Source organism: Myiozetetes cayanensis, unplaced genomic scaffold (genome assembly GCF_022539395.1).
Source record: "Myiozetetes cayanensis isolate MyiCay16 unplaced genomic scaffold, myiCay2020 scf7, whole genome shotgun sequence".
Lineage (NCBI taxonomy): Eukaryota > Metazoa > Chordata > Aves > Passeriformes > Tyrannidae > Myiozetetes > Myiozetetes cayanensis.
Window position 1 is genome coordinate 14,346,898 of NW_026087964.1, and position 19,494 is coordinate 14,366,391.

General features: G+C 37.7%; 1 protein-coding gene across 1 annotated transcript in view; it reads right to left on the reverse strand.

The window, feature by feature from the left end:
* ADGRA3 (adhesion G protein-coupled receptor A3) overlaps positions 1-19,235 on the reverse strand; it is a 60,068-nt gene extending 40,833 nt beyond the window's left edge. Inside the window, exons 1-3 of the mRNA XM_050338764.1 lie at positions 18,808-19,235; positions 5,310-5,381; positions 674-745 (exon numbers count right to left, since the gene is read on the reverse strand). Coding sequence (XP_050194721.1) covers positions 674-745; positions 5,310-5,381; positions 18,808-19,205 — 542 coding nt within the window. The 5' untranslated portion in view covers positions 19,206-19,235. The remainder of the gene's footprint in view (positions 1-673; positions 746-5,309; positions 5,382-18,807) is intronic.
* Between the last annotated feature and the right edge of the window lie 259 nt (positions 19,236-19,494).

A 19,494-nucleotide genomic window follows, 5' to 3' on the forward strand; every position in this document is an offset into this window, starting at 1 on the left:
TGCACCATAAAAAAATTAAGAAAAGCAGGGGTGGGAGGGAGGTAGTGGCAAAATCACTAAGACTTAAAAGTTGTCATAGACATTCCAAAATCTGGAGTGTTAAAAAGAAAAAAAAGAAAAAAGCCAACATGCTGAATTCTTGTTTTTCCAGTTTCATCTGGTATAGAACTTTTACAGCCAAGGCATAAATCCCCCAAAAATGTGTTAATGGGAATTCTGGCATAACCTTCAATAAAGCAGCATTAACAGTGCAGTAACTTCAGCATAATATTAATAGCAAGGGACTCTTATGTTCCACTATGACCTATGGAAAAAAAAATCATAAGGAGCTTAGCATTTAACAAAACAAGACTTGACGGCATCAAAGCTCTGAATAAACATTAACCCAGTGATGTTTCAAGCCACTGAAATACAAGAAGAAAGGAATAATACAAGAGACTGTCAGTGCGACTGCCAAGCCTCAAGCAGCGGATGTTCTTCAGTCATAAGGCTGAAGGCAGGCTTTGTTTTATACATGTGTGTATGAGTGTGTGTATAAATTTAGACAACATATATAATTCAACTTTTAATATATAATAGCTTTGCTGTCTAAAATTTCCAGAACCTAAGACTTACTCTCTCTGAGGGTTGTTGTTTGTTTTGTTTAAATTGACTAGCTAGATATACTACTTACAGCCTTTTTAGAGATGAAAGCCCCAGAAAAGCTCCTGGATCTATAGTACTAATGAGGTTGTTCTTAAGATCCCTGTGGGGAAAAATTAAGACATGACATTTACCATAAATTACACTTTAAAACAGATATACATGCATGAAGATATAGCAAACTTGCCTCAATTTATTTGAGAATCTCCAAGAAAAAACGAAAGAAAACACATTTATACTTTCTCTAATGTAGTATCATGTGTATTCCCTTAAATATACTATCCGTTCATATCACATGAAAGAGTATAGAGTCAAAGTTACTTTGCCACTGTGTCTGAATAGCTTACAGCTATGCAGGGTGACACATTTGCTTATTACACAGCACGATACTGTTCAGCACAATGTTGTCTTCAGCCTATCCGATTTTCAATACCTCACTAATGCCCGACATCTACCAAAAGAAGCAAAATATGATCCTAAAAGTACACTGATGACACAACATTGAAAATTTCCACCTACATTGCTGGCACAAAAGCAAAGCCCTGGCTGAAGATCCCAAATAAAGCTGGTGAAAAAAACTCCAGCAGATTTTTAAATCTTAAGTTCCCAGGGATTGTAAGGAAAAATGTAAAGTAACCATGGCATTAAAATGCTTTACAAGTGATATAGGAGTTTTCACTCCTAACTTGAGATATTCTGCAGATACAGCTTAATTTGAAAGGTCACAGAAAGCAGCTGACAGCATTATAGGGTTCTGAACAAACTTTTATCACTGCATGAATGCTAAAATTATTTCTACCTCCTTATTCACCCAAGATTTTTATTAGACTACTATCTAAAACTTCACAGACACTTATTAGTACAAGTAAAATTTCTCAGTCCTAGGTAATATCCGAACATTCTATATTCAAAAAGAAAATTAGTAACTTCATTTAAAAGCACTGTTTTAATATGCAAGAGTAGAAAAACATCTCCTAAATCTACCACACATTAATAATTCTTCCTGAAAGAGAACCATACAAGAGGATTACATCTACCATCACAAATATACGCATGAGTGAAAATATAATTCATCCCAAGATTTCACAACAGCATTTCCTGCAGACAGATTAACAGTACAACATCAAAAATCACAGTACAACAGTGTCATGGCACGTGGATCACACTTGAAGCTGTAAATAAAAATTTTAAGTACTCGAAATACTTTAAATTTACCTTGCAACACATTAAATTAATTTTCATATTCACACTTCTCTTATTGCAACTTTATTTTCTTCAGGAGCCTGAAGAACTGGCTCTTTCAAGCAGGCTTTTAAACACAGTACCACACCAAGACAAATCTGAGAATATTAAATGTTATTCATTGCTTATTTACCCACAGTCTTTGGAGCAGGGAAGAAAAATTATACTTACTGTTCATATTTTAAATTTCAGCTTAAAATCATGTAACTTCTACTTAAAATCTCACTGTTGAAAACACAGACAGAAAAACCTTGACAATATGCCTTGGAAATCCACTGGTCTAGACTATCAGTGATCTTTATTTCACTCCACAAATTCAAAGAATACTCCCTGATAAAGCTCTTTCTGAAATCCATTGAAATGGATTCATATAAATGAACGTTCAAAGTGTTGGAATTTTCTCAACCTACAACTACAACAGTTGGGAAGTCTCTGTTTGGGTTTTTTTAAATCCCTTCCAGTGGCAGTCTTCCGTGGGCAATAGCTACGCATCTATCTATCAAAAAGTACTAGGAGAGGAAAACTGTGAAATAAGAGATACCTAAAGATCTCAAAATTAACAGTGATGACATGTTTGGCAGTTCTTCAGAAACAAAAAAGATATTCATACACAGGCTGGTACAATTCCCAGGAGTCCAGCATCTAGGGCAGTTCTGACACAAAGAAATTACAGTAATGGTTAAACCAACACACTGATATAATTCTCACATAAAAGGGAGTTGGGGAGATAATCTCATTAGAAAGTTGCAGTTTGGCTTTAAAGTTTTCATTGGTTTTACCACTTATAAATACTTATAAATAGTTTTACTAATAGAAAATGAGTCATATCAGACTTTGATTTTAATTTTTCTTTGGCAAAGTTCAACCAATAAGATATAGTTGTAGATACTTATTTGCCCAAATAGAAGTATATCTGTCCAAAGAAATCCAAAAGATGAGGATTTCAGTTAGGGTAACATCTTTTACCTTACAGTAACTACATCTTTTGTCTAGCAATTAAAAATACTACTTTAAAAAAAAAAAAGGGGTAGTAGAGCAAGCTGACACTGACAACCTATTAAAAGATTCTTAATTTTCTCCTTAATCTAAATAACATTGCAAATAAGGATGCCCCATATTTATCAGTGAAGGTGACTAACTGATGTTACAACAGTAAAGAAACTTAGGTTTTAAGGAATGTGTTGAGGGCACTCATATAGTCCAAATTCTGGCTCAAAGTACAACTAAATCAGACAAACTGCCCCACTGTTACGTACAGTAAATCCCTAAAAACCTCAAAGGATGCAGATTTCACCATCACACAACTCTCCGGTTAACCATTCTCATTATAAAAAGTTATTGTTGGGTCCAAATGGAACAGTCCTTTATCAAATCCGTGATTTTTGGGCAAATAGCAACTTATTAACAGGAAAAAATATTTTTAAGAGCCTCAATATCACATCTAATGTTCTTGCTAAGATGTGAAAAATATCCTAATGAAATATTACTTAAATTTAACTGTGATTGAAAAAGAAAATCCTTTAATTTCATTAGACTTGAAAATGAAATGTCTCAGTAGCCAGTTGTCTATGATTTAAAAGTTAGCATCACAGAATCTTCTGAGTTGGAAGGGAGTCACAAGGATCTTTTGAGTCCAGCTCTTAAGTGAATGGCCCATATGGGGATCAAACCCATGACCTTCTTGTTATCAGCACCATGCTCTAAACAACTGAGTGCACGTATAAATACTTAAAAATTTACCACTTTCTGTCTTGGCACAATGAATACTGTCTTAATTATTAATAAAGCATCCTGCAAGCACAAGCAAACTATGCATATATACACATACTGACATGTATACATTATTTAGCTTTCTCAACTACCATTGGATATATTCTCTTTTCTTCCTTAACAAAACTTGAAAATGAATGGCCAAGAGGAAACATCTGAGCTACTATGGACTCTTCTATATGAAATGCCTTTTCAAAAGGGAAGTGAGGCAAAAGGACAAAGTAAGAAGTTGCAGGAACAGATTGTACACTAGTTCTCCTTCTGTTGATGATGAAGACACCTGGCCATTATTAATCCTTTGTTGATGAACTAACTCTTACAACAGTGCACATAAAGAGTTCTCATTCAAATGAGACCACCATACCTTCTAAAATACTGCTATCCCAGCTCACTTTCAATGCTCCCAACATGATGCCTTCCTGATGTCTTTTCCTTTTCATGAAAGAAGATACTAAAATAACCTAAAAATACCCCTTGCAAAGTATATTAAAAAAGTCTTACAAATGACAGGAATTAAATGGAAGAGAGTTGCATTCCTATGATTTTAAAGAAAATTAGGATTTGGACTCATGGAGAAAAGGTAAATTATCATCTCAATCTAACTAGAGTTTCAAGTATTACCTGTCTGAAAACTGTAATGAGTTTCAACAAATAACAACTGTCAGCAGATGCCTTTATTACCTAAGCAAATGCCATCACTGCTGATAACCTGGCTTCTTTGGCAAAACAGCATACTTCTCCAATAAAGCTCATCTGCCAGTGCAAAGACAAATCTTTCTTCTGATACGTGGGAGAGGAAATGGTGGAAGTGTTTGAATTTATTTAGGCCAGGTGACTGGGACTGGAGCCTTGAAGTTTTAGAGGAAGAATAAAATACTTTTAATCCCCTGAAGCCAAAAGTCGTTTGGAACTCTTCCTAGATGCTGTGAGATGATTATGAAACTGGCTACTTTCCCAGTCAAATGGCCTAGAAAAACCCTTATCTCCAAAGTTTAGGCTTGCTCCCAGGTAGATCAACCTGCCAATCCTGACCTTCTACCAGTTGGAAAAAAGCTGACTGTAACAGAAGCTACAATGCTGCTTCTTATCCCATAGGCAATATATCATCTGAAAGGGAAAGTGAAAACAGGAAGCAGAAGATATCCAAGAAGCTACTCCCATCAGACTCACTCCTGCCCCCTGTACATTCGGTATATGCCAAAGTTGTGAAGTAAGCAGTAAAACTTTTAAAATATATGTCAAACTTAACATAAATCTAGCCTCTTTTAGAGGTTCTGACGCATCTGCTTCCCCTACAAATATATTTTGCAACTGTTTGACAAATGGTTTGACATTTCATAAGAAAAGAAATTAAAGAAGTAATTTTTTTTATTAACATAAGCTTTTGTATTACAAAACCACCACCATCATAGCATTCCAGTGAACTTCCCACTGAAACTGCCCTCTCACCTGCAGGTGAAATAATCCCTTTTTGCTGTTACATGTCATTCATAAAGAGAATGCTTAACTATGTTAACTCTTCAATCACAAAAAACACACTAAGATAAAGAACATATCTCCCATTTAAGGCATTTTGTTCTCAGAATTATTAATGAAACTTAAACAGTATACCACTTAATTTTTAAAGTGAAAATAGCTTTTTAAGAAGTACTTACAGTCTTTCAAGAAGGTGTAAACCAGAGAAGGAGCCATTCTTCAACTCTGTTATTTTATTGTTACTCAAAATCCTGTAAACAAAACCAGACAAGAACAACATATTATAAGTCTGATAACAAAATTATTTGCTGCAGTTTACATTTCTAGTGTAAAGTCTTTCATTTAGCAGCCTGTATATCAAACTACAATGCCTAGCTCATTGAGGTGTATTCAACACTGCTTAAACATTACCAATGAGAAAAAGAGGATTTTCTATGTAGTATGTCCTAAGTACCATGCAAGCTTATATATTTAATATCCGAAACAAAAATATATCCATCTAGAATTATTCTAATGAAAAAAGCCAAGTGGTGGAATAGAAAATTAAGTATTAAAGAACCAATCTGTACATTGATCATGCTTTTCTTTTGCACCCATTTCGGTTTTCCAAACTAGGCAGCACATGACTGTTTCCCATTTCCTCTGCTGCCACTTTCAGCCACTCACGCACACTCACTTCTCCCAGGTTGTGCCACCTTTCCCAGTCATCCTTCACTCTTTCATACTACTACTCAATGTAACCTTTTTAAAACATCTTCAAGTAAGCTCAGCAAGCATTCCTATCTATCCTTTCTTGTCTTTAAGGACAACATAACTGTGAATTCCCTCTTCCATTGAAATAACTGGATCAGGCCCATCTTGCCAAGTACCCTCTCCTCCAATCACAGCCAGTCAGCAGATGCAAATTATCCTCAAGGTAGGAAATCCTTTGCATAGCTGGATGTTTCCTTACTTAGAAGGACCTGCTTTCTATAGAGCTACATAGTTCTCTGCTGGGGGAAAAAAAAAAAAAAAAGCCTATTTTCCTTCTGAATCACGTAAAATGTCGGCATCCGCAACATTCCTTACAAAAGGCTTTGCAGTACAATGCTTCATTCCATAAACAATGCCTCATCTCACTAGTTTGAAAACACCTTCTGACAGCTTTATTTGATGTTCCTCACTTCTTACCATGAAACACACAGTAATCAATCAATCAATCCCTACCTACCCTCTCTACCACGTGTAATCAATCCCTTCTCTTTAGCACCATAATGTAGAAAACTAAATGTCTCCTTACAGATGTAAACCCCATGCTTTACTTAATTATTCTTCACACAAAAGTAATTTGTGCCACTTAAGCATTTCTGAGCTCTTTCCAGCTCTATTACACTCAAAACTGTGAAGTAAGACCACCAGACCTGAAATAGTATTCAACACACAGACAAGTCTCAAATCCATATAGTGGAATAATGATGTCTGTTTCCTACAATTTCCCTGATTTGCGTTTATCGCTTGGCACAATAATCTAAGATTCCTGGTCAGTTCAGTGCCGATCATCCTGTATATTAAGATAGAATTGTTTTCACCCTGATACATTTTTCATTTTTTTCTGCAACGTGCTGCTGCTGCCATTTTATTGCCCAATTATTTTCATAAACTTCTTCCAAAATTCTTTGTTTTACCCTCATCCTTATTACATCAATCAACTCACCCAACTATATCAATCCCTTACTCACAGTTTTACAGGTCATTAAGAAACAAGTTGTGCATTACAGACCTCAGTGACTCCATTTCACCAAGAAGGAGAACCATTTACTTCCACACCCACTTATATCCTTTAGCAAGTTAACTGCTGATATGATAATCCTCCATTTAAGACTGACAAAGTGTTTTCATCAAATGCCTTTGGCAAGGGACTGAGACACCCCTTTTAGAAAAGCATCTATGTCTCATTATACTTCATCATCCTTGTAAATATTCTGAAGAACTCCAAAGATTTGTGCGGAAGAGCTTCTCATTAGAGATGATGTAAATTTTCCATGGTACCTGTATCTTTATCCAGGTATTATAGATTCTACTGATTTGTTCAAAACAAATATCAAACTTGGAAGGTAGGTGGTGATGCACTTACAAAAATGAGCATTTGTCCTCCAGTCCTCAAAAATCAGGTTCATTCTAAGAAAGACTTCAGACATTCATCATATGACTTTTTCATCCATGAGTCCTTCTAAAAGCTCTCCAGTCACACCACCTTGTCCTGGAAATTTATTCACTCTGTCAGACTCTGCCACAACTTCTGCTACAGTCACTTCAATTGCAGACAGGTCCTCTATCAAGTGCATCCTGCAAATGCAACATGTCCCTGCACTTCTTCACTTACACCAATTACATCTTCAGGCTGGATAACTATTTCTGCACCCAAAAACTGATACTATGACATTTCTTTCTGGTCTGCAACATATTTCAGATACCCTTTACAATAGCTATAAACTAAACACACCCCCACTCCTCTCTTTCCTCCAGTGCTTATAATTTACCATCTAACGACAAGGATTAATACTTCAAAACACATTATGAATAAGAAAAACTAAAATACAGAAATAACAATCTAAGAAAATAGCATCATTTTGACACAACTATATATTACTCTAAGCAGTTTTCTTCTCCAGATTTCTCAAAGATTGTCTCAAACCTCTGTGGTTTATATAAACAAAGAGCAGGCACATTTATTTCTAAGAGCTCTGGCTTTGAGTCACTCTCTCATCTCACATACAGAATCATGACAGCTGAACAAGCTACTTGAAATTTCCTCTGATGGAGGGAATTTGAAGCCAGTCTTAAATCATTAACAAAGGTAACAAGTTCTGATGCCAAAAGGAGGAGATCCTATTCCTCCTCCTCCCATTACAGTATTTCTGCAGGTCATCTTAAGTCATCCCTGGTGCCCACTGCTCCACAAGCAATGACATTAAACTACACATTTACCAAAGAAATCTTCCACGAGATTAATTAATATGTCAACTGCAAAAGTGTGATCAACATAGTACGTATGCTACACAATCCCAGGTGAAGACTGGTCACCGGAATGGTGAAAAGTATGAGGGGAAAAAAAGACTTAAAAGTATACTGAGAATTTGCTACTGTATGTGCCAATAATGCCTGTAACATGCACCAGAGCATCAGCTGAGAGCAACTGCTCTTGTGAAAATACAATTCTGTAGTCAAGTACATTAAGCTACCTTACAGGAAGAAAACAAGAAAATTGCCCCTTGGCTGCAGCTGCGATAACTTAGATGACTAAACAAATGAAACAGTGTTGTTTTTTTTTAAATATACATACAAACCAAGGAAGCCCAGGTACTCTTAAAAAATGTATATGTATTACAAGGAATCTTTCCATCGAGCTGAAGGCCAGCAAAGCTAGTAAAATTTAGCTGAAACATTAAAATCAGATTGAAACTACTCTCATTTCTACTCAAAGATGAAAAGGTTGCAACTTAATAGTAAGTATTATCTGTAAAAATAGTAGGTACAGGATTCATTCAGTAAACCCAATAAAGTACACCTGTATTTCAACATCCTTCCTGGTTTCAGAAACATATGCAGGAAGAAAAATAGTAATAATATATAAAGAAATAAAAGAAGGAGCTTATAAAAAACATTAATAGTTAATGTAAAGTGAACATAAGGCATAACAGCAGCAGCAAGAAAAGACAGACCAATTTCAGACTTATGTAGAAACTTAAAAAACAAACCATGAGGTTCACAAAACATCTAAATCAACACAAGAAACCAACCAAATTATAAGCCTTAGTAGCACTGAAGTAATTTGGATCTTAGTTATAATTTACTTCATCTTAAGATTTATTGATTTATCTGTACTTTTGACAGAAAAAGAAGCTATTCAAAATGCAGCTAGAACCACTTCAAAAGTAGATATAACTGACTGAACTAAATTTAAACTAAATAAAAATTACAGTTCTGTAAAAAAAATTATTTTTCTGACATTGCCTATAAAATAATAGGCCTAAAGTAGAAGTCTTTGAATATCTGTGCACAAGGTAAATTTCTCTCTTGAGTGTGATGTACAAATTACAGTCAGGTTGATTTAGTATTTTCTCTGCAGAGGCTGTTAGTTGCTCAACCATAAAGGTTTAGTACAATAAATGACAGATTTTACAACACTCCATATAACCTAAAACACTTCATCACACTTAATGTTGTAAGTATAATCTTTAAAAAAATGCAGTTTAAAACTTGCTATTAATATATTTAGTCTATACATTATTTGAAGCATTAAGAGATGTGGCATAAGAAGACAAAACATGATAAAGCATTCACCTCAAAGTAGATGTTTTATAGTCACTTTCACAGTTTCTGTGCATTAATGTACAGTGAAATGATGGACTATTATGTACCACTTAGACACAGGATATTATTTGTGATCAATAATAATTCCAAGTGACTAGTTTAAGACCATATTTTTTTCTATGAGGTAAGTAATTCTGAAAATATGTTAACTTTTCCATCTTTAAGAAGTTTAAAAGAGAAAACAGTAGAGAGCTACCACTGAGATGAGAGCTCCACTCATCCCTAACTTGTTCAACTCCTCTTTAACAAATGACTTTGCAACTTAAATGATGTATCTGAAGATTTCATGAAGGGGATTCCATAGCCAAATGGCACTGTTGCTCCATATCAGATTTTTCTTTTCTTTTAAATGATCAACAATGCCTGCTTAGAACAGAAGCATTCTGCTTGTCCAACCCTTACACATCAGAAAATTAAAATTTGGAACCAACACAGGCAATGTTAGTTCCTGTGTTAAAAACACACAGCCGTGGGAATTAACACAAAAAACTTGGAAGAACAAGCAGATGAAAAGTAGGTTCTAGAAAGAATCATGGAAATCTCAAGTCACCTCACACAACACATTTCCCTCTTCCTTTGACTGAGCAGGAGAGTTGTGGAGACAGAGGTGATTTGAAATAATGCACCTCAAGAAAAAATGTTACACCTCCCTCAAATAACACCCCAAACTCCCCCTCAGCTTTTCACCTATTCCAAGAACATTGCTGAAATGCTTCTTTATTGAATATAGCTTGGATCAGAAAACCCTTTTTCCATTTTGCTCCGTAAAGTGGCAAAAGACTTTGGCAAACCTCTTCAAAGAAACAACTCTGACTCTTCACTTACTGATGAGACCTTTAGCAGTAGATGCACAGGTGGTAGCACACAAAACATAAATGCAGTCAAACTCAAAGTCTGTCCTTTGTACTACAAAGAATTTTAGCAATAGACATTAAAGATGATGTACTAACTTTTTCATGTAGAAGGAAAAAAATCACGGCTGGATCTGTTTTTACCATTAAAATAAGGAAGTAAGCACTAAGTGGAAAAAGTTTTGTTCTGTGAAACAATTTTGGCTTGTCAGCTATAAAACAACCATCACTAAGACAGCAGTCAACCAGGAAGGAATTTAGAATGCATCTCCAAACTTCACGTTATGAATCCTTCAGCGTATATCATTAAAATACATACATCCATTAACACTCCTACCAAATAGTCAAAATGGCCATCAAGAAGCCTGTATGAAGACTGGGACACTGTAACTTTCAGTTGAATGCTGAAGTAGCTTCCAGAACACATTTTAAGAGATTCAAACAGAGAGCCAGGAGATAGAAAATAAATCAGATCATTCCACAGTGACTGTGTACTCTAAGGACTGGGAAAGCAGCCATCAGCTGCTTAAGTTAGACTAAAAAAACCATCTGTACAACCAAGAAAAATGCTTTCTACTGAAAGTTGTGAACATGCAAAAAGAAATACATTTTTCAAAGTTTATCTTGTAGAAGCTGTGATTTAACACAGATATAAACCCAGTACTTTTCAACAGTTAGTATTTTGCCTTCTCATGAGTTACAGGTGTCAAAAGCAACCCAGTAATGGATTGAACAGAACATGAACAGTACTTGCTTCTGAAATGAAAACACTTCACAAGCTTTACACCAAAGCCCCTAACGAAAGGAGACAGTATTTTCCAATTCAACAAAACTCTTATAACTGAGGAAGCTTAGCAATTAAATATTTGCAAAACAGAAGTTTGCAAGAGATAAAAGATTTCTTCTGCTATTTCACTATAATGCATATTAAACAATATTAAAATTGTAAACTAAACCACTCAGAAGTAATGAAATTAGAGAATTAAAGCTGTGTCTATTTATGCTGCTCCATTTTTAACTGGTAATGTGCTAACTTTATATAATCTAATGAGGCATCTTTGATTTTCCTATACAATCCCTACATCCTTCAAGCATCAATGCTCACTATGCACTCCCATTAGAGAAGTTTTTTCTTGATATTCAGAGGCCATATGCTTTATTTATTGTTTTTCATTAAAAACAAACTGTTCTAAGGACAGAAATTTATTTCTAGTGAAATAGAGTGTCAATCACTGGAGCAACTCTGCCAGTTTTCTATGTAAAAGTACTAAATAATAATCACAGTACTAAATAAAAGCACAGAATTGAGGGGCAAAATTAAATGCAAGAATAAGTAGCAATGTTGCTGAAAATGATACTACTTTCAAAAGAAATTATTGTGAAATTACATCCTTACCAACCAAACCTCTCTTCCTTACACTTTTCCCAGGTTCAAAAGCCTACCCAAGAAAAAATTCAGAGGACAAAGCAACATCCAATTTCTTCCAACACTAATTCTGAGTTGCTGCTTCTAAAGCTAACAAAAAGCACAGGTAATGTAACCCTTGTCACCACTGCATTCTACGAAGCTTCCTCCAAGTTCTCTCTCCCCTGCTTTTATCCGTAGCATCTGCATTATTTTAAGAGATGATTATCAACTTTCTCTGTAGTAACTATCCTGTCTTACTACCTTCTGTTCCCTCCTGAATTTCCCACTTAGCCACCATTTGTACACTTTTCAGGATTCTCACCAACTTGCAGTTCAGTGCAAGTTTGCCCAACCCTGAAAACTTCCATACATACATGCCAAGAGCATAACTCACTTCACAGGAAATACTGCACATGGATGCCTAGCCAAATACTCCTAACTTTAGCTGTTATGGTAAATAAATTCAATGTGTCATATCACAGAAGTATAAATTATAGCATACACTGTCACACCCAGTCTCACATGAATTTACACTTCCTACTAGGTGTACCTGCTCTCTAGAAATTGCTTTGTCTAGACACATTAACAAGCACTTCCTGTCAGATGCTGGCACACAAAGATACATTTACAAAAATTTATATCCTAATCCTACAGAAGTAAACAGCTTTTGGATAGTTTAACTCCCTGAACTGACTAGGCATGGAGCCAGACAAAGGCTGGGCCAGGGAGGGGAGTTAAAAAACCCACGAACATCCACAGAGTGAGAGACTGGGAGATGAAGGTACAAAATTCAGCTCCAGTTTGGGCTACAGTTTTACTGACAGCTGGATGCAGATGTAACATTCCTTACTCAGAGGGAGAGATCTCCTCTATTCTGTCCTTGTTTCTCATCATCCCTGTGTCAGAAGCAAAGAGGGTTGAAGGGAACCTCTTTTCTCCAGCACAGAGCTGTAAGGTCAGTTCACTGCAACCCACAGAAACTTTAATGAGTCCATCGACACACAATTTTGAGAATTGCTTTAAATTATTTTAACACCAGAGGTTGTTATCCTAAAACAAAAGTTCAGGGTATTGGAATTAGTTGTCTGGGATGTCTGACAGGATGCTTGTAAAAATCTGAGTTTCAAGGTAAAACATACTCTATAATAACGTAGGTTAACCAAAAACGAGTTCTTGTATCTGACAGAAATAAACCTTTGTGTTCAATGGAAATAGTGGGATTAAGCTGCCTATTTCTTAAATGTCTTTAATCAATCTGCATTTATTATGTTTGGGCTTTTTCCCCGCAAAGAGCTCTTAGTTGGTCTGTCTTACTGAAAAGGTACAGTTCCTACTCCAGAAGTGACAACTCTGGAGCGCTGCCAAAACTGTCTGACCAGCCTGGATCGCCCACACCACCCAGCCTGGATCGCCCACACCACCCAGCCTGGATCGCCCACACCACCCAGCCTGGATCGCCCACACCACCAGAGCAGCCTGGCTCCTCCGGGACCTAGAAGCTCTGCACTGCAGTGCACTGGCACCCTACTCACTCTAAGGCAGCCTGGAGATCTGCAGGACAGCAGTGTACTGCACCACTGGACATGCCCTGTGGCGTTACAGCAGGCGGAGCCACAACACAGTAATCCATATAAACAGTAATTAATGGATATGATCTCTATCACCCTAAAGGCAACAAGACATTACAGTTTTCACTGCTAAACACACGAAGAGAGAAATATAAAGGTGAAAATAAAATTCTCCCCTATTTACTGTGTAAGGACTAAAGATATTTAGTAGATTATTTAAGATTTTATAAATCAATAATTAAAATTTATCATTTATCTCACAAAAACTTACTTTCTCTGAAGTTCTTAAATTTAAAACAATTTATCATCACTAATGAAAAGAAGTGCTCAACTGTTTTTAATCTTCATGGATTAACTACTAGTACAAAGAAAGCATTTATACTGAATAGATTAAATTATAGACTATTATGGTGATGATACAGACCACATAACGCAGTAATGACAAAGCCACGAATCTGCAACATATCTGGCCCATGCAAAATACATTTAAACCATTAAATTATGAAAAATCTAAACTTGCAGCTCCATAGTTGATTTAATTACAAAAACAACTTCTGAAATACGAACAAATTGCAAGCAATGAGACACAAGTAGTGATTTGTTCTTCATCCCTGCAGCACGAATTCTTTTACTCTTAGCATTAAATAAAAGTTTTAGTATTTTGCAGTTCTGCCAAACTGAAACAAAACCAGGAGTACTACTGATCAATAAAAGAAAACAATAAAAGAAAAAAGTATTAGTTGTGAAGATAAAATCTGCCTTCCTGAGGTTAGACACAGCATAACACACTGAACATTAAATACTCACTGAAGGGTTTATGAACACTCAAAGAACATTGCCTATGTAGGTAGCTTGACAGGAATAAAGGTATTGGTCAATTTTACATTAATACTGTAGCTCAGAGAATTTAAAAAAATAATTTTTTCTCATTACAAAAATTTAAGTTTGCTCTCCAGAATTTTGCATAACTTATCTCTGTCCTCCTCCCTTATTTCCATCTCAGCAGGAACCAATACATAGCTCTGATGCAAAATCTGAACCCCAAGCTTGTTGTATCTACGGTACAGAAGCCATATTTCTAATTACCGCATGTATTTAATCAAAAGTATGATAATCCCATTGTAAAAGGCACCTAAAACAATTTAAAAATGCATATGGAATAGTCTTTTGAAAAAAAAACCCAGTATGAATTGATACAATCATTATTGCATGAAGATTATTACCAATTACAACCCACTACGTTATGTTAAAGCCATTACTGCAACACTACAAGAAATAAGAGAACACTTTTCAAACTTGACTGTGTATCCCAGTGGATATATAAACAATACAACATGCTGTCTTCCAAAGCTGAATAGTTATTCAGATAGAACTAAATATTGCAATTTAGAAGAAAACACTGTTCAAATTGTGACTTCAGAATTTTCTTGCAGTGCTCAAATGGACACAGAAATGTATGCAGTAGGAGAATACTGTATGTACCCAATATCCTATAATAACAGCAATGAATCAGCATTGGAAAAGTACACACAGAAAAGCACAAATCTGATTTTTAATATGGTTATCTTCTCAACAAGGTTAAAGCCATACAAAATCTGATAGATGTATACGGAATAGGTCTACTGGAACACAAGTGTACCAGAAAATGAAACATTCTAATGACTTTGAAGAGTAGGATGTCACTGATAAAAAGGCATGTACATGGACTTGCGAATTACTACGTTGTGTCTACAACAGTTCTCCAGTACTACTTTGGTACTGCCACATGCTCTTAAGTACAAAGCATTTGGCATAGCCTGCATATCCACTAGTCAAAGAAAATTTTCAGCTTTAATGGGAGTTAGTAGTACTTTGTGCCTTCAAAAAATGTTATCGCTGCCCAAGTTATTAGTACTGAGCGTTTAAATAGTCTAAAATTGACTATTCTAACAAAAAAAAAAAAGCCAATAGCTGTCAAGAGTACCATGTAGTTAGTAATATACTTTAAAAGAAGAATCAAACTTCTACAGAAGACATTTACATTACACATGACTCAGGTAGTTACAATGTAGTCCCAAATTGTTATACAAGCAGCTTCTTGCAATATGAGTGACATTTTGCTTTAAAACTTCTCAAAATTTTGAATTTGTGTTACAAATGGAAAAGCTGCACAGGTATTTGGAAAGCCAAGTAAGTATGCCTTGGAGCTGCTTAATGGATGCAGTTTGATTTGATTTTATTTAGGAGCTGAACACAAACTGTAACATTTTAAGATGTTTCCCAACAGCAACTCAGTTAAGTGTGTCTTTGAACAGTTCTGAACACAAATCCAGGCCAGTGCTCTGGCTTGTAAATCCTAATACTTTTGTAAGTGCAAACACTGATACTCCTATGTTCCTATAGGAGTATGTGGTTAAGCAAAGTTGCCATTAAGGTTCCTGATTCAGAAAAACAATTCTTTACTAAATATATACGCTTTTTCTGTGTTTAGACTCCTATTCCAATAGCATAAGGCTTCAGCATCTACTAAAATTCAGAGCATGCCAGACAAAGCATGGAGTTAAAAACACCGGGTGAACATATCTTCACACCAAAAGCATCTCATCTGGCTGGTTAAACTACAAAGGTCAAAGTCATCTATGGTGTTCATGGAGATACACCCTTCATTTGCATCCCAATCACTTGTTATTATATAAAGCTACAAAAAAAGTCCCTTCCTCAGCTATAACTAAACTTGAATTCAACTTGGAATTTGACCTACTCTGCCCAGTAAAGCAACAGCTAGTTCTACCTGGATTCTAAAGGAATCTCAATTTACCATACTGCCAGAAATTCTAAACATTACTTCATCTCCCGTAAATATCTCTCTATACTTTAATACTCCTCTTCCAATGTTTATTTTGTCTCATCAATTGAAATGAAGCTGGGATATTTTTTCTGAATTGTAATTCTAGTAATTGTATTCTAATAATATGGGCCCAAATTACTGGGACAATAACATGTTTTGTGGCAAACACAGGCCAAGTAATTTCATAAGTTAAGTGATCTTGCCCAACTTATCAACATCATCGCTGACCATTAACTACAATGGTGTGCAAGAAGGAAAGAAGGCGGTCAGCATCCTCAGATACTACTCATTTATCCTAATTTCCAGTACTTCTCTCATTTCCTCACTTTTTAGAGACTTCTGTACTCAAAAATATTTCACTGGGGAAAAAGAAATTGTAAATGCTAAATGCACAGTAGCTGATCTGCTGAAAGTTTAAGAGTCTGACCAATGATAAGGATTAAATCAGGATTTCCAAAATGTATATAATCGTTTCATTTGCGTCATTCCTAGCTCACTCAAAAAATAATAAGTTATATAAAACTATATAGGTTCTCCTATTTAAAATTGGTTTGTGCAAAATAAAGAATCAACATAAAAGAAAACTGAATTAAAATGCAACTGACCTATTTTCAGCTATTTATCTCTGAAGTGGTCCACTAATCCAAAAAGATATAATAGAACTAGTACTTATCTTAATAGAAGAATCCCACAAGAATCAAGGTTCAAGATAACTCAAGGCAGTTTGACTCTAATCGGACAACTTCCCACCATCCACCAAGTGCTGCAACTCTAAGTACCAGCTTGGAAGAAAAAAGTAATTTTTGGTAAAAGATTAGATAACGATTAACCCAGTCACCACTACTCATCATGTTAGTGAAGTGGCACTTGGCAACAAACCCCATAAATCATCAACACTTTCTATCCCGGTTAACATGGATTTGGTAATAATTTAAAAAAAAACAAAACAAAGAACAACAACAACAACAACAACAAAAACCACAACAAAACACTCAAAAGATATGGAAAGTCATGCCTCAAGAGTCAACAAACTCAAAAGATTCTAAAGCTGAACACATCAGTTAGTGTCCACTCTTAGAAAAAGCAGGATCATTGATTTAACACTCCCTGCTTATATTTAAGCAAAATTTCAAAGTGTTCATTACATTATATCAACACAGTTATATTTACTACAAATAACAGTGAAAAAAAATCATAGTTTCTTGCTACATCTACTAAAAAGTTCAAAATGGAAAATTAAATGTTTCAGAAGTTACTATGAACTTCAAAGGCCAGTTAATTGAAAGCAACTAATCAGCATATGTAGATATGCTCTAGATACACTCTAGATATTGAAGGAGTATGAATACCAAGATGAAAGATGAAACATTCTTCCAAATTCTTCTGTCACTGCAATTATGAACAAATATCCACTTACAGCAAGGTTGTTGTGTTTTGTGTCTGCTTGTCTTTCACAGCAATCAGAGCTTCAAGTTCTTTGAATCAGTGATTCAGTTTTTTGAACCAAAAGACCCCCACAGTCAACTTCAGCATATAAACAATATTAACATCTACTTATATCAAAGTTTTTATGGATACTACCATATTTTTAACATTTAATCAGCTGCAAAACACCTGAGGTTAACAGAATACTTAAATATATTTGTTGTTCAAACAGCTGTTACCTTCTACTTTTTACTTGGTTTTCTACTTTAGAAACTTGAACATTTATGATCACTGACTCTCACAAGTAATTTACAAATACTCTCCGAACCCTTGCAGATTGCCAAGTGAGAACTACTACTTGAGCTCTTTTTTTTTGGTTTTTTCTTTTCTTATAGGTCCAGGTTCATGCATCTGCTGGGTCCTCACCTAAGTACGACTTCCTGAAGGAAGCCCTTCCTTGGTGTTTCAGTGCTGTGAAAGTTCACAAAAGGACTAGTCAGATTGTTGTTCTCATGACAGAACTACATACATTCTGTACTTTTTAAATGTTGGATTACTCGCAGATCTTTCAAGCTTGTGTTTTCCACTTAAGCAAATAAATATCTTGAGCTAGACCCCATAATTCACTTTCTTTTCATCGACTCTCTTGCCTACTACTTGAGGGCAAGTGCGGCTGGAGTCCACTTTTGGGACCAACGCGATCCATCCACCGATGCGATCCAGTACCGATGACGATCCTTGCCCCTGTCGCGGTGTTGGGCCATCTGATCTTTAAAGCTCCCTTCCAACACAAACCACTTTAAGAACTTCTTTGCTAGAGTGACCAGTTAATGTCTCACGAAGGAAAACGACTTGCAAACCCATTTCTTACTTCGGAGTAAGTCGCGCATCGTGTTTGAAACTTATTATTCAAATGGGTGAGCGAAGTTTGCCCCACACAAAACCAGCGCGCCTACCGAGAGATGCGGGGGAGTGTGGGGATGCTGTTCCACGGGGTGGGAGGGCCTCCGCGGGACGGTCCCGCCCCGCCGATGAGCTACGGGACGCTTCACCCCCTCCGAAAATCACTATCCTTGGAAGCTAAGGGGAAACACGAAAAGCACATCCGCTCCCGGGGCTTTCTCCAGCGGCGGAGGGGGGTCACCCACACCTCGTCCCCCACACCTCACCCCGCTGTACCTTAGCCCACCCCTCCGCCCCGTCCACGTCGCCCCGAGGCCGCCCCCACGCAGGGTCGGTACTCACAGAGTGACCGTGCGGTTGGGCAGCGCCTCGGGAGGCAGGACGTGGGCGAGCTCCAGGTTGCTGCAAACCACCTTCACCTCCACGGCGCCGCCGGCCGCCGCCTTGCCGGCGCTCTTGGGGCGCCCGTCGTACTTGCAGCCCGGGGGCAGCGCGGCCCCGCCGCCGCCCAGGGCCGCCAGCAGCAGCAGCGCGGGCAGCAGGAGCCGCGCCGGGCGGCGGCGGCGGCAGCGCGGCGGGCGGCAGGGAGCGCGGCGGCCCGCGGGCGGCATGGCGGGGCTGCGCTGGGCCCCGCGCCGCTCCTCCCGGCCACGGGCGGGACAGGCCGGAGGAGGGCAAGGAGAGAGGGAGGGGGCCGGGCCCGCCCCGGCCGAGCCCCGCGGGGGCGGCGCCGCCGCCATGCGGTGCGGCGGGAGCCGCGTCCTTTGTGTGGGCCGGGCGGGCCGAGCGCGGCGGCAGCGCCGCCTCCCGCCGGGCCCGACCCCGCGCACCGAGCGCGCCCGCCGCGCCGCGGGGACACTGCGCAAGCGCCGCCGTGGGGCCGTGCCCCCGCGCCTGCGCGACGCGGGGCCGGGGGAGAGGGCGGCTCTTGGCCGAGCTGCCCCTCAGTGCGGGTTCCTGCGGGACCCCGCTGTAGCCAGAGCCCTCGCCCTTTGGCACTGGGGTTCCTGTGGGACACCGCGGTCCGCA